The 14,461-nt window shown below is 46.7% G+C and overlaps 2 protein-coding genes across 4 annotated transcripts in view; one reads left to right on the top strand and one right to left on the bottom strand.

Moving 5' to 3' along the window:
• Positions 1 to 10,898, top strand: part of CDKL5 (cyclin dependent kinase like 5) — a 274,427-nt gene extending 263,529 nt beyond the window's left edge. For 2 of the 3 annotated variants that reach the window (XM_049873455.1, XM_049873454.1), the window contains one exon: positions 10,717 to 10,898. In XM_049873455.1, the coding sequence (XP_049729412.1) occupies positions 10,717 to 10,814 (98 nt within the window). In that variant the 3' untranslated portion in view covers positions 10,815 to 10,898. The remainder of the gene's footprint in view (positions 1 to 10,716) is intronic. The other variant, XM_049873457.1, reaches the window with a different exon arrangement.
• On the bottom strand, positions 1,666 to 9,410 carry RS1 (retinoschisin 1). The gene is made up of 4 exons (XM_049872900.1): positions 9,338 to 9,410; positions 5,004 to 5,145; positions 3,722 to 3,917; positions 1,666 to 1,818 (listed from the first exon to the last, which is right to left on the bottom strand). Exons 1-4 carry the CDS (start codon positions 9,408 to 9,410, stop codon positions 1,666 to 1,668), a joined length of 564 nt encoding a protein of 187 aa, XP_049728857.1.
• Positions 10,899 to 14,461: the final 3,563 nt, after the last annotated feature.

Below are 14,461 nucleotides of genomic sequence, written 5' to 3'. Positions count from 1 at the left end.
TACCAGTTGCAGAAGTCCTTTACTCTTGGGCTCCTGCCATTTTCTCTGACAACCTGTGTCATGGTAAAAATTTAATTCAACTTTCTAAATAAGGGTCTCCGTTCAGGCATTCTATCACATGGATTTGTCCATGTGTCCTAAGGCCAGAGATGGATTTTTTTCCCCCACCCTGAAGTGATATGTTTCTATCTGAAAGAAGATTGAAGCTCCCCGGCAGAGAAAGCATTTTCCAGATTCAGGTATACAGCGTGAGAAAGATGCTAGGTTGAGTATAAAGTTGTTATAAGCCCAGAACCAGGGAGGAGCTATGGGGCTTGGAGGAGGCTGCCTCTTCACAAAGAAGGTGAATGGAATGTCCAGGATCATGTTAGTGTGGCTTGGCATATGAAAACGAAAGTAGCTCGGAGAAGTGAGCTGCTAGCAAAGGTCGCACTGCAGCCAGACCAGGCCAGTCTTTGGATTCCCAGTCTCCTTTGGAGGATCCCCAGCCTCTGCTCCCATCCCATCTCAGCTCCTATGTTCCACATACATCTTCTGTCCACCCCCTTTCTTAACAGCCTCTCTCAGGCTTCCCTTGAGCTCCCTGCGTATTGAGCTACTCCTGGCCAAGCCCATTCCTTCGCAAAGATTTCAAGCATCAAGAGCAGGCAGTTTTGCATTTTGCAAGGCCAGGGAGCGGAGGTTGGAAGGCTGGGCCCTCCAGGGGAGTAGCCCCATCATCCTTTTCATGAGGTGGGCCCTGCCCACTTCCTACAAAGCACGTAGTCAGTGATAGCTCCTTGGCCAACTGTTTTCAAAACGTGTTAAGCTTTTTGAAAAATGGTAGCCCTAGATACAGGAAAATTCTGGCGTGTTCTGGTTATTTGGGTTCAGAAAAGATCTATTTCCTAAATACAGGGAAACCTGGCTACTTTCATCTGCGTGGCGGCCACAGACCTGGATAATTTGCAGAGTAGAGCTGTATGTGAGGAGAGCGCTGGACACTTCCCAACTCCGGACGCATGGGAGTGAAGACCAAACCCACCTTCAAGGAGAAAACTGAGCAGTGGAGGCTCTCCTGCCTGGGACATTTGGTCATGGACAGGCTCTCAGGAAACTGGGACAATTGTGAGGTGTGACACGGGCCCCTGTCCACATGTCTCTGCCCTCGTCGCCCTCCAAACCTTCAGCTCTGCATTCCTGGGACTCTAAAACACGCTTAGGCCATGATGGAATGAAAATTGAACTAGGAGAAACAGCAAGTTTGCTCCCGTTGTGCGTTCAAAGTGAAGCTTTATGAAACTGCTTGTTCCTGTCTTGAATGTGGTAAAGCAAAAGAATTTTCCAATTCTCAGGGACCACATTTTTCACAGTGTCACCGAGACAAAAACCAAGAGCAGCAAATTGCCTCTGCTACTTACCCTTTTGTTAACAAAATTGTTTTTTAGGGTGGTTTTCTTTGTTCTCATTTTTTTGGCCGAGTGGGAAATAAGTTCATTTTTCTTTTTCTTTCATTGAAATTAGAAACTGTATATTTTTTAAAAAAGGAAAGATTCTCTACCCAGCTCTGTTTATAAAAGTACTTGTAAAATCCAAGCCTTTTCATCACAGTGGTATGTCAGGGTGTCCTCCCCATGCCAGCCTCGTGCCCACCACCCCCTGGCAGGCGCTAAGCTGAGGCAGGCGTTAGGCACACTTGCTGACGCACTCCAGCAGCTCCATCCGGATGGCAATGCGAACATGCCAGCCCAGTGGGATCAGTCGGATGAAGCGGGAAATTATAGGGGGGCGCAACAGGTTCTGGACTGTGGAGGTGTGGTCCGAATTTCCGTAGAAGACCTAAAGGAGGGGAAAAAATTCTGTCACCACCACATCAGGGGAGGGAAAAGGAAGAGTGACTCCTGTCTGGAGCTGGCCCCAACTCTTAACTCTATGTAAAATCTCAGAAAATTGTTAAAGCCCAGGAAATTCGCAACCCGTACCCCGTTGCTGTCAAGTCGATTCTGACTCATAGTGACCCTATAGGACAGAGTAGAACTGCCCCACAGGATTTCCAAGGCTGTAAATCTTAATGGGAGCAGACTGCCACATCTTCCTCCCACGGGGCAGCTGGTGGGTTCAAACTGCCGAACTTTTGGTTAGCAGCCAAGCACCGCATCACTGTGCCACCAGGGCTCCTCCAGGAAATTTGCAAGTGCCCCCAAAATCAGACCTTGAATGGTTGTCAGCACCTACATGCTTGGGGCAATTGAGTTACTCTGTGGAGATATCTAAAACTGTACCTTCCAGTGTGGTAGCTACTAGCCACATGCAGCTATTTAAATGAATTAAAGTTAAATAAAAATTCAGCACCCCCCCATCACACTAGCCACATTTCAAATGCTCGGTAGTCACATGTGACTAGTGGCTGCCATATTGGACAGTCCCGATATGGACGTTTCCATCATTCTAGAAAGTTCTATGGGATGGCATTGATAGAAAACAACTCTGGGCTTTTATTTACCGATTTTTGTACTTTTATTCTTTGCATTTGGACAAGGAGCTTTGAAAAGATCCATGTTACACTTGTAAGAGGAATGCTCTCATGTCCAAAAAGTATCCAAAGTGGGGCTCAAGTAAAAACTCTTGAGTTGCCTCTGAAGTTGTGAGCCAAAGTTTGTGTGTCCATCCCTACATCAATACAAATGGCAAGTACTGTTTAGGCTTGGAAAAATGGTTTTAAGAAAAGACATAAAAGCTACAGAGATGATTCTGGAAGGCAGAGGGCAGTGCCCCAGAGTTGGGAGAAAAGGTTTTGCTTAGTGTTTTTCTGAATGTAACATAAAATGGTGCGGTGGATACTTGAATGTGCCTCTTTGCAAACTGTTGAGGCTTTTAGAAAAAAAGGACAGGGCTTGCAAAAGAATTCCAGTGACTTTTTAAAAGCCAACTAATTAAGAACAAAAACAAAATAAGATGTCCAAGTATCAAGATAGTTTTTCCTGTCGTGTTAAAACTCTTCGAAACTTCAACCCATGTATGCCTTCTCATTCTCAGCCACATGTGTCTGTTTAACCTGATTAAATGTCCAAATTAGGCTGGGGAAGTCCTTACACTTAGGCAAAAGGACGATTAACATTTCTAAACAACTATTGAGTTTTTAATTTATTTTTATTCATCGTATATATAATCAGTCCTTGGCGAACAAGACTTCAGGCCTGGCCCACAGAGGTTGCTGGGAGATAAAGTTGCCCAAAGGATTAAGAAGGCTGCATTTAATGTTCAAAGGCTTCTAAACCCGCACCACTGCATCTCCACTGGTGGGGTCCTTTTAACTGTTTACATAGTTTAGTGGCTAACTTTCTGGGTTGTCAAAAGTTTCCCAGCATTCAGTCTCAATCAGTAGGAAGTCAAGGCCATATCTATATAAACGGACTCTTTTACCTACTTGCATCAGTAACAGATCAAGCAAGACCCATGAAACAAAGAATGTTCAGTGATCCAATGAGTTTGGAATAGTCCAAGTGGCTGGTCTTGATTCTTCAAGCAACTATCTGCTGATACGAGAATTCAGACAAATATTTCTTTTGCACACAAGAATGGCATTCATTGGCCAACAAATTGCACTGGGTACCAAGGGTGTGACAAGGAAAGACACCTGTCCCCCGCCCCCCGAGAGCACACAGTATGGTGGCGAAGAAGCATGGATGACCCACCATGAAGGCGGGAGCCGCAGGTGATCCGGGACAGAGGCCTGACTTACCCGGTTGTTCCCGGTCTGGTCCTTATAATAAATCCAGTTCAGGCTCTCATCGGTCCTGTACTGCACACTGTACTTGGTCATCCACTCATCGATGTCACAGCGCCCCTGGGTGAGGATCCCTGAAATCACCTTGATCTCCTTCAGATCGATTTGTAACCATTGACTGTTGTCCTGGAACTTGGAGAGCCAGGCGCACCTGCCGGGAACACACCACATCACCAGGAGCCCTTCCCCCGGACGGGCTCCTCAGGTGCCATCTTTGGAGGGGACCCCAGCACCTGAAGAGCCATCAGCAAAGGCTGGCAGTCTGAGCAGTACTCTTATTAGACCTGGAGGCTGACTCCAAGAGCCTCCGTGATACTTAGCTTGGATCTCATCTCTCCCTGTATCCCCATCTCCCGAAGAGCAATTGCCAGATTCAACTAAGCTATCAACAAAATGCCTTTAAGTATAGCTAAAATCTTTGGGGTGTAGGTTGAGTGTGTCTTTCTCCAAAATGCGTGAACACGTGGTTATTAGACCCACCAGCCCCGTTCCCTTTTCATTAGTGTCTCCTAATGACTTTCTCCATACGTTTCCTAATGACTTTCTTCATTTTCACTCTCTGCAGACATTACCTGAATCTTTCGATGCTGTCATCCTTGCCATTCAGGCAGTGTCTACCAAGGGCAGAACCCTGAACCACCCAGTGTATCTGGAAGGGCTTTTGATCATTGAAAAGTAAAAGAACCAGTTAAGGAATTCCTTTTTTTTTTTTTTTAGCTATAAACCCAAAAAGCAAACATGTTGTTGGTTCAGTTGATTCAGACTCATAGCGACCCTATAGGCCAGAGTAGAACTGCCCCATAGGGTTACCAAGGAGCGGCTGGTGAATTATGAAGATCTGTGGTTTCCCTCCTTTTTTTTTTTCTTTTATTGAGAATTTATCAGGACTCAGTCCTTGGCTGCCTTCTCTTCCTATTCCAGACTTGCTCTTTGGGTGACTCCTGACTTTTGACTTCTATCCCAGGACTCTCAGAAAGCCTTTCTTCCTTCTTCCTCTCCTCCATTACACTCACTAAATAATCTTTTGGGCGGTTATTGGCTTACAGCCCATCTGTCCCTGTAAACAAAGACCTCCGCTGTCTCGTTCACTGCCTGTATCCACAGTACTAGGTGTGTGGAAGGTGCTCAATCAATATTGAAAAAGTAAATGAATTCTGTGCCGTTCATTTATTAGAGGAACCTACTTTTCTATATCACATTTATAAAAACCATCACCTGAGCTGCCTGGCCTGCTTACCCAAAGCCTTGACTGTTGAGCCGGGCCTTGTTTGCAGTCCAGGATGAATACCAGCCAACGTACTGCTCTGGGTTGGAGCAGGTGATCTGGTCTGGTGTAACCTCTCCTGATTCAAAACCCAGGGGTTTATGATATGGGCATTCTGGGAAAAGGGAGACAAAAGAACATTAAAACATTCATATATCTCAGACACAAAAAGACTGAATAGTCAACAAACACAAGAAGAAGACTGAAGTGATAAGAAAAACCATTATATTTGCACTTTTGAAAGTGGAGACTTTTCCTTGTCAGTGCAGTTCACAATCAAGCTAGGTCTTGAACCTGTTCACTGCTTATGCAGGAAGAGTGGAGATGAAAGCAAGGGCTTGCCCTGGAGCCTTACAGCCTTGGAAACACCAGAGGGAGTGGTTCTATGACAACATCACGAGTGGGGGAATTTTTTAAAAAGAGCGCACCTCTTTCACAAGCTTAAAGGCCTAAAAACCAAGAGGTTCTGCAGCAAATATTTTTAAATGCCATACATCTTGGTTTTCCTCATTAACATAGGATTAGCCGCCCTGCATGATGTCATCAGGGCCCCTAATTGGCCTCAGAAAGTATATGATGCCAAGTATAGGAACAAAACAATGGTGAGAGTCAAGAGGGACAATTATATATTGAGACCGACTTCCCACTTGTAAATTGCCGTTTTCTCACCAGTCTAATAAAAAAAAGGGGGTGAAATGTGGCTGAGTGACTGTTGAATAGGAACAGTTGAAAGGAGCTGCTTTCTTCAAATAAGAATAGCCAAAGCTGCTTATTATATGCTAATTGCCTGCTGCTGCTCGTGTATTTCCTCTCACGCTAAGAACGCTGTTGAATTACCTGGTCAGAGACTGCCAGCTGCCAACCCGGTATTCATTCTCCCCTTCTTTTTGACTAAAGAACCCTAATTTTGTTGGGGGCAGCAACGTGGCCAGCTAATATACTATATTTCCTGGCCTCCCTTGCAGATGAAAGTGGCCATGTGATACAATTTCTGGCCAGTAAGACACAAGAGGATGTCAGCTCAGGATTTCTGGTCAAGTGTTGCTTGCCACCTCCCGCTTCTGGTTGCGTAGAATGAGACCTGATGGCTGGAGCAATGGTAGCCACTTTGTACTATGGGGGCATGGTCAAGAGAACTCCAGAGTCCTCAGCCCTGCTATCCTTGAGCAACTGCCTACCATGCAAGTCAAACAAAACTCCTAATTCAATAAGCCACTCTTTTAGGGGGTCTCTTACTTATAGCCAAAGCCAACTTCTAACTAAATTTCTATAGAAAACAAATAATAAAGCCATGCAGAGACGTCTTCCTGGTTGTGAGTGATAAACTCCAAATAAAGTCAATCAGATTGTTTTTCTGTGTGTAAATGAGCTTTCAGGCTGAAGAGCTGAACGTATTTACTGGGGCATCATCACCTTTCACAGTAAAATGAGTGCTGAGGTCTTTCGGGAGGATAGTTTTTCAAAATTGAATGAAGCTTGCAGACGCTTGCAAAAGCTTGAAAGCTATCCCAAGACTCCAGAGGGCCTGCAGGGACAGCCATGCCCTGTCCCTAGAGGCTAAAAAGGACAACTTCAGGCCTCTGGCCAAGGGGGGCTTAACCTTACGCCCCAGTGAACCAAAAAAATAGATCCGACTACCACCAGTATCTGCAGCTCATGGGGCCAGGGGTGAGGAGGCAGCATTTGTGATTAAGTACCCAAGCATTTGTACTTATCAAGTACACAAGACTTTGGGAGCCCATTCAAATAACGTGTCTTCCTGGGAGAGAGAGTGCTTTGGGGGCCACTGACTCAGGCCTTGTGTGGCTGAATCCTTGGGGAAGCTTGTTGAGAATACAGTTTCCAGGAATCCACCCTCAGAGCGGCTGCATTTTTCACAAGCACACTTTCAAAGCATACTTTGAAACCCTTGGCCTGGCAGGGAAGGCATTTTGCTGGCTGGCAGATTCAGAGGGCCTGGTGCCCATGGACTTGGCAACTCCCCCCCCCCACTCCCCAACTCGCCTCCAGCCTGGAAAACAAGCCCGAGCAACCAGAAGGAGGCATCGGAAAGCTGGCTTTCAGCTGGACCTTGGTCGTTGTTCAACCTGTTTTCTAATTTGTAAAATTCTAAAAGTGGATGTGTCCAAGTCCTCCTCCAGCTCTAGCATTTGATGACAAACCTCTCTCTCTCTCTCTTTTTTTTTTTTTTTTGGCCCTCTGGCCACCAGCTGTGAGGGAGGGACAGAAGGGAAGGAAAAGTGGGTTGTCACCACTCCCAGTCACTTGATTCTTATTTCGTTCTGCTCTTCCTCCCGTTTTCCCTCATCTCTCTTCAATCTCTTCCCAGCGAACTCATCTAGCACTTAAGAGTGGACTGTAAACCTGCAGGGATACGCGCAGTGGCAATGGGCTGGGAGGCATGTGAGGGCTTGTCCAGGTGGTGGAGAATCTGTTGTTTGGACGTGGATCCCGCACACACTCTCCAGGGGAGGCCATCAGCTCATCATCTCCGTGGCTGCAGCCAGGAGCCCAGGCCTGACTCCCAGGCCCCAGACCTCATCCCACTGACCCCTAAGTATTTCCAGGTGCATATTTCCACTTGGATGGCCCCATCTATCCCAAACTGAGCCCTTCATCATGTGACCCCACGCCGGCTCCCTGCCCACTGCTCCGGCTCTCAGGCTGCCTAAGCCACAAACCTGGTGTTTGGCCCAGGTTACAAAGTGGAGGCTTGACACTGCTGGGTCTCAGCCTTGGCTGCACCCTGAAATCACGTGTTCAGGCCACAGCCCCAGAGATTCTGATTAAGCTGCAGGTGATTGCAATGAGCAGCCAAGGTCAAGACCTACTGCTGTCAGTGAGCCTCTGCGTGAGCTTGGGCAAGCTAATTAACTTCTCCAAGTCTCAGTTTCCTCATCTGTGAAATGGGTGTGACAGTAGTACCTGCCTCCATAAAGTCTCTGTAGGATTAAATGAATAATGTTTGTAGAGTGCTCAGCACTGTGCCTGGCCAAGAAGCAGCAGCTAATATTGATGTCATCGGGTGAATTCGTGAGGAGATACTGATGACTTCCTGAGTTTTGCATGTTTGTTTTTCTGGTGAGGACTTGCTGGAAATCCAATCCCTCTACCTTTCTCTGGCCTGGCCCCATTCCCCACCACATCCTCACAAGAAGTCTAGCCTCCTATTTCTAAAGGTTTGGGCTCTTTTTTGCCCCAAAAAGGAATAGTCTCTGTCTTTCTCTCTCGCTGTCTCTGTGTGTGTGTGTGTGTGTGTGTGTGTGTGTGTGTGTGTGTGTGTGTGTGTGTGTGTGTGTGTGTGTGTGTGTGTGTGTGTGTGTGTGTGTGTGTGTGTGTGTGTGTGTGTGTGTGTGTGTGTGTGTGTGTGTGTGTGTGTGTGTGTGTGTGTGTGTGTGTGTGTGTGTGTGTGTGTGTGTGTGTGTGTGTGTGTGTGTGTGTGTGTGTGTGTGTGTGTGTGTGTGTGTGTGTGTGTGTGTGTGTGTGTGTGTGTGTGTGTGTGTGTGTGTGTGTGTGTGTGTGTGTGTGTGTGTGTGTGTGTGTGTGTGTGTGTGTGTGTGTGTGTGTGTGTGTGTGTGTGTGTGTGTGTGTGTGTGTGTGTGTGTGTGTGTGTGTGTGTGTGTGTGTGTGTGTGTGTGTGTGAGCTCTGAGAGAGAGAGACCTGAGAGAGAGAGGAGAAGCCTTGTCAACAGCCTTTCTCAGGCTTGTGGATTTGGGAGGTCTAAATCTCAACAGGAATTAGCTGATTGTCCCAGAGGGTAGGCTGGAGGCTCTGGGCTCTGACTGACTGTTGCCCAGGAGGCTTGACAGCACCAGCTAAGGTCACAGTGGCGTGTGGTAGAGGCCTGAGTTCAGCTGAAAGTTGTTCCCCTGAGGGAGCTGGAGCATGGATGGGGCCTGGGAGCCCTGAGCAATGGGTTCCCTCAGGAAACTTGGGCAGAGAGAGGCGCCACCAATGAGATGGCCACCTTTGAGCAGCACTGTGAGCCCCAGGGAGGCTGCCATCAGAGCCCTTCAAAGCCCCTGAGGGGTTCATGTGGCCCAAAAGAGAGAGGAAGGAACTTCAAAAATCCTTAGACTCTTCATGGGCAGTGACAAGGGGGGACTCAAACTGGATGGATTTGGATTTAGAAAAGCAGCAAACACGACATTTCTAGCACTCTGCATGCTGTGGAGTAAACCGTGTTCCAGTTATATTATTCTTGTTTTCCTGACGCCTCCTCCTTCCATAGTCAGTTTACCTCCAGATCCCGTTTCGTCATCTACTAAATACTCTTAAGCCCCTGTATGCCTTTCTGCCTTCTTACCACGCCCACCCAAAACCCTCTCTTTTCCAGATTCCTGAAGGCCACCTGGTAGTGTCCCAACTCTGTTTTCCATGCCTGAGCCAGAGAACTTTCCGCAAGTATTTTCCCTGCTTCAGGCCCTTCAGTGGTGACCCACTGCCCTCAAGATGTCAAGTGCAAACTAACAAGGCCTACAAGGCCCTTCAGAGCCTGATCCATCTCCTGACTCAGCTCTCCTCTGGAACGGGGCGCGTCTGCTGTCCTCATGTGGCCTAGAGGCCTTCCCTTGAGGCTGTTTCCAGACTTGCTTTTCCCTCTGCCTGTGACATTCTGTCCCTTCCCTTCCTCCCTACCCCCTCAACAACTCCACTCATCCTTCAGCTCTCTGCCTACTTCCCCTGCCCACCCTGGGCTGGGTGTGGGTCTCCAGGGGCAGCCTCCAAGGCACTCTGTACTTAATTAATTAATTAATTAGCACTTAGCACTCCTTATTGTGACTGTGTCATTACCAGCTTCTATTGTCTGTCTTGCTTACCAGTCTGTCCTGAGTGGATGTTGATTGGGTAGATGAAGAAAGGAAGGAATAAACAAACACCATCGCCACACCTTGGGTGGCCACTTGAGATAGGCAGAGATAATGGCAGATACAGGAAGCAGAGAGCTCGGGGAGGAAGCAGAGGTTGACTGTGGCCCACAATACTCCCTCTGGCCTAATCAAAGCCAAACTGTCAATTGAGTGCGAACGAGAAAGCAACAAATAATGATGTTGAAGGAATTCAGGACATCTTCATCAGGCTCTCTCAACTTTTCTCAGCCCAGTGGAATCTTACTATTATAGCAGTGACACCTGTTTTTATACTCCTTTTCCTCGTCAAGAAAGACCTGTCTCTTTTGTGGTGCAAATGGTTCTTCTGAGCAATGGTTTTATAATTAGACGGATAAAGGCCTGTTCATAAAGTGCTTCGAATCAGGCTATGTATGTTGAACAAAGAGCTCAGGGACATTCTTGAATATATATCTATATAGTAGAATACATAGAATAATATTTACAGAATGAAATGTAAACGCGAGTATAATCAAGTATAGAATATAAAATCTAGAATAAAAGTAGAGCATTAGTGAACCATTTGATTTCTTATACTTTTTAAACCTTCCCTACCCTATTCACCCCCTCAGAGTACTGGGGGGTAATCTGGGCTCAACTGTGGAAAAGCCAGATCTTTTAGTACTTTTAATAGTGCTAAGCTGAAGATTAGGAGACCATAATGTAAGGAGCAGGTCACCTTCTGCTCTGTGGGTGGGGCCCCTGGGCATTAACCAGGGTGAGGGCCAGCCCAGGTATACCTAAGAGTTCCTCCGGGCAGCTCAGAGTGACTCGTCTGTCCTTATGTACTTTCCAGGGCCGCCTTCTCTCCTAAGACGGGCTATTATGGAAGCACTGAACCTCAGAATTCAGAGAGAGCAAGCAGCGTTTTTGATATTCCCACGAAGTATCTGAGGCACAGGTAACTTCTGAAGGTGGTGGCTAGCCCTGCTGCCCTGAATCTTCTCTTTCACAGAAGAACCAACTAGCACCAATAAATCAACCATTTAATACTAAGGTTGTGTTTTTTTTCCTTCCTGGAAATATCTGTGTTGTAAACAAACAAACAAATACACACACACACAGAGTGGAGAGTACTTAAACTAAGAGAATTTCTAACTTTGGAAACTTCAAGTACTCAAGTTCACGGCATCTGTGTAGGGGAGAGAGCCTGGGGACCAGGGTCTTCTTCACGGCCCTCAAACCCAGGTGTAGGTGATGGCCTCCAGGGCAGGCTTCCTGAGCTTACAGTTGATTGGGTCAATGAAGCCAATCGCCATAAATAATCCCTTTTCAATTTCCCCTTAGAAAGCACTTCCTTGGAAGGGAACTCCAGAAGGGCCCAGTCCCTAGAGAAAAGAACACTTGTCAACTTCTCCAGGTGGGACAATGCCTTCATTTTTGTATCCCCAGCAGTGCCTGGCACATAATAAAAACTGCTTGCCATTGAGTCAACTTCAACTCATGGTGACCTCATAAAAGGCACTTGCTAAAGGGGGGTTGAACTGAAGTACAAGTGGATGATTACAGAGGGTGCGCACGATGGATTGGGCAGCTCGCAGCCCCTTCTCATGACTGCATGAGCCAAGGCCAAGGAGTGCAATCAGATGTCCTGTATGAAGAAAAACCAAAGCAGCTGCCATGAAAAGTAGTGAAAGTGCTACAAAGAAAACTTCCCAGTCGCCAGTCAAGTCAATTCCAACTTGTGGTGACCCCACGAGTGTCAGAGTAGAACTGTGCTCCATGGGGTTTTCAACGGCTGATTTTTTTTTTAAGTAGATCACCAGGCCTTTCTTCTGAGGCACCTCTGGGTGACCTCGAACCTCCAACCTTTTGGTGAGCAGCCGAGTGTGCTAACCATTTGCACCACCCAGGGACTCCTCTGTAAGGAGAAGCCTGATGAATTAAACTGCACCTCCAGCTTGCCTCACCACCAGGCTCCATGTTCCCCTCCACGCTAACAGTCATGACAGACTTAGTTTAGAGACTGTGTTACACTCTTGCAGTAAGTAGAAAACAGGCAGCAGAGGCCATCACTTCACCAAAGCCATTGTTACTACCCCCCATTTGCTATTTTCATGCTAATGTAATGAAATAACGCTTGCTTGCGTGTGAACACACACACACACACACACACACACGCCTGCCCCTTGTGGAGCTATTTTTAGGAGATTATGTAAAGTGAATGAAGTTTCATGGCTCCCTCAGAACCCTGGAGAGGAGTGGCAAGGACAGTTTCCTGTAAAATAGGCTTGGAGCAGTGGAAAGGGCTGAGCATGGCAGATGTTACTGTGCCTGCTAAAGCCTTTGAAAATTATGTCTGCTCACTCCTTCCTCAGAGTCTATGCTCTGGAGGCAGGGAGAAAAGGAACTGCAGTGGGCCCCACAACATGACAATGGGCTTTTTTTCTTTTTTGGAATCTCTGGGTGACGCAGTTAAATGCTCAACTACTAGCCAAAAGGTTGGCGGTTCAAATCCACCCCAAGGCATCTCTGGAAGGAAGCCTGGCAATCTGCTTCTGAAAGGTCACAGCCTTGAAAACTGTATGAAGACGGGGATAATTCCTTGATTTTTTTATTCCTGGCATGTTATATACATACTCCTTGTTTTTCAGGGATTTTTCGAATTATCATTAAAATTTTTTTTTCCTTTTACTACCTGTTTTTTGGCCAACATACTTCTCCAGAGAGAGAATATGACACCTTTTACTAGTCTGTATGGAAACTCTGGTGGCATAGTGGTTAAGAGCTACAGCTGCTGACCAAAAGATCGGCAGTTCGAATCCACCAGGCTGTCCTTAGAAACCCTATGGGGCAGTTCTACTCTGTCTATAGGGTCGCCATGAGTTGGAAGCGACTCGATGGCAATTGGTTTGGTTTTCAGTACTAGTCTGTTTAACCCTCTGTTAGGGACAAAGTTTACTTTTTCTCCAGGCTTTTGACCTGGGATAGCTTTTTTGCTGCCACAGCTGCAAAAGTAAACTTCCTCTGGTAATATTATAAAAACTTGATTATTAAATGTTTAAAAATGCAGTTTAAGAAGATGCATACTCCATAAAATCATTAGTTAAATATTCATTACTAAAAACACGTTTTTACACACACACACAAGAACCCTATGGAGCAGTTCAACTCTGCACACATGGGGTCACTGTGAGTTGGAATCGACTCAAGGGCAACCGACAACAACACTAACATCCCCACCTTTCCCAGCCCCCTTGCAGTCAGGTGAAGCCATGTGAGTAGTTCCAGCCAACCTGACCAGGACCGCTTCCAAAATGAGGCAGTGAAGGGCTGGATCTCACCTCCCTGCTGTGGAAAAAAAGACAAGGCCACACACTGAGATAGTGGCTTCTCCTTCAGCCTGGGTCCCTGGGGGGTTCGGTGGAGAAGAACCCCCTGCCAACTCACAATAAACCAAAAAACAAACAAACAGACCTGTTGCCATAGAGTTGATAATGACCCTATAGGACAGAGTAGAACTGCCCCCATAGGGTTTCCAAGGAGCAGCTGGTGGATTTGAACTGCTGACCTCTTGGTTAGCAGCCAAGCTCTTAACCACTGCTGCTGCTTGGAAACCCTATGGGGCAGTTCTACTCTGTCCTATTACCCGTTGCTGTCAAGTCGATTCTGATTCATAGCAGCCCTATAGGACAGAGTAGAACTTCCCATTGGGTTTCCAAGGAGTGCCTGGTAGATTCGAACTGCCGACCTTTTGGTTAGCAGCCGTGGCTATTAACCAGTATGCCACTACTGTCCTATAGGGTCACTGTAAGTCAGAATCAACTCAGTGGCAACGGGTTTGGTTTGGTTTTGGGTTCTCTAGAAAAACCAAACCAGGGGCCAGCAAACTTCCTCTGTAAAAAAAAAAAAAAAAAAAAAAAAACAACCCACTGCCTCTGTAAATAGCTAGACAGAAATATTTTTGGCTTTGCAAGCCATATGGTCTCTGTCACAACTATTCAATTCTGCCGTTGTAGTGTGTTTTTTTAGTGTGGAAGCAGGAGCCCTGGTGGTGCAGTGGGTAGGAGCTCGGCTGCTAACCAAAAGGTCAGCAGTTCAAATCCACCAGCCATTCCTTGGAAACCTTATGGGGCAGTTCTACCCTGTCCTATAGGGTCGCTATGAGTCGGAATCAACTTAATGGCAAGTTTTTTTTAGTGTGGAAGCAGTCATAGACAATATGCAAATGAACGAGAATGGCTTTGTGCCCATAAAACTTTATTTACAAAAACAGGCAGTGAGCTGGATTTAGCGCAAGGGTCAGAATTTGCCGACCCTGCTCTAAGGGGTTGTGTTGTTGGGTGCCGTCAAGTTGATTCCAACTCATAGCGACTCTACAGGACAGAGTAGAACTGCTCCATAGGGTTTCCAAGTCTGTAAATCTTAAGGGAAGCAGACTGCAACATCTTTCTCCTACAGAGTGGCTGGTGGGTTCCAACTGCCAACCTTTTGGTTAGCAGCCGAATGCTTAGCCACTGCGCCACCAGAGTTCCTACCCAGAAACTAGCACATGGATATTTAGTGAGAAGTAAATATCCAGGCCCGGTCCTATTACCAGT

The sequence above is a fragment of the Elephas maximus genome, chromosome X, assembly GCF_024166365.1.
Source record: "Elephas maximus indicus isolate mEleMax1 chromosome X, mEleMax1 primary haplotype, whole genome shotgun sequence".
In the NCBI taxonomy this organism is placed as follows: Eukaryota; Metazoa; Chordata; class Mammalia; order Proboscidea; family Elephantidae; genus Elephas; species Elephas maximus.
This window is presented reverse-complemented; position numbering and strand designations above follow the sequence as displayed.

Coding starts and splice junctions, on each gene's coding strand:
- RS1 (XM_049872900.1), bottom strand. CDS start 9,410: ATGGAAAACAGAGTTGGGACACTACCAGGTGGCCTTCAGGAATCTGGA. Junction 3,918..5,003: donor CTCAACAGTCAAGGCTTTGG/GTAAGCAGGCCA, acceptor TGTTCCCGGCAG/GTGCGCCTGGCTCTCCAAGT. Junction 1,819..3,721: donor ACCAGACCGGGAACAACCGG/GTAAGTCAGGCC, acceptor CCCCTCCTTTAG/GTCTTCTACGGAAATTCGGA.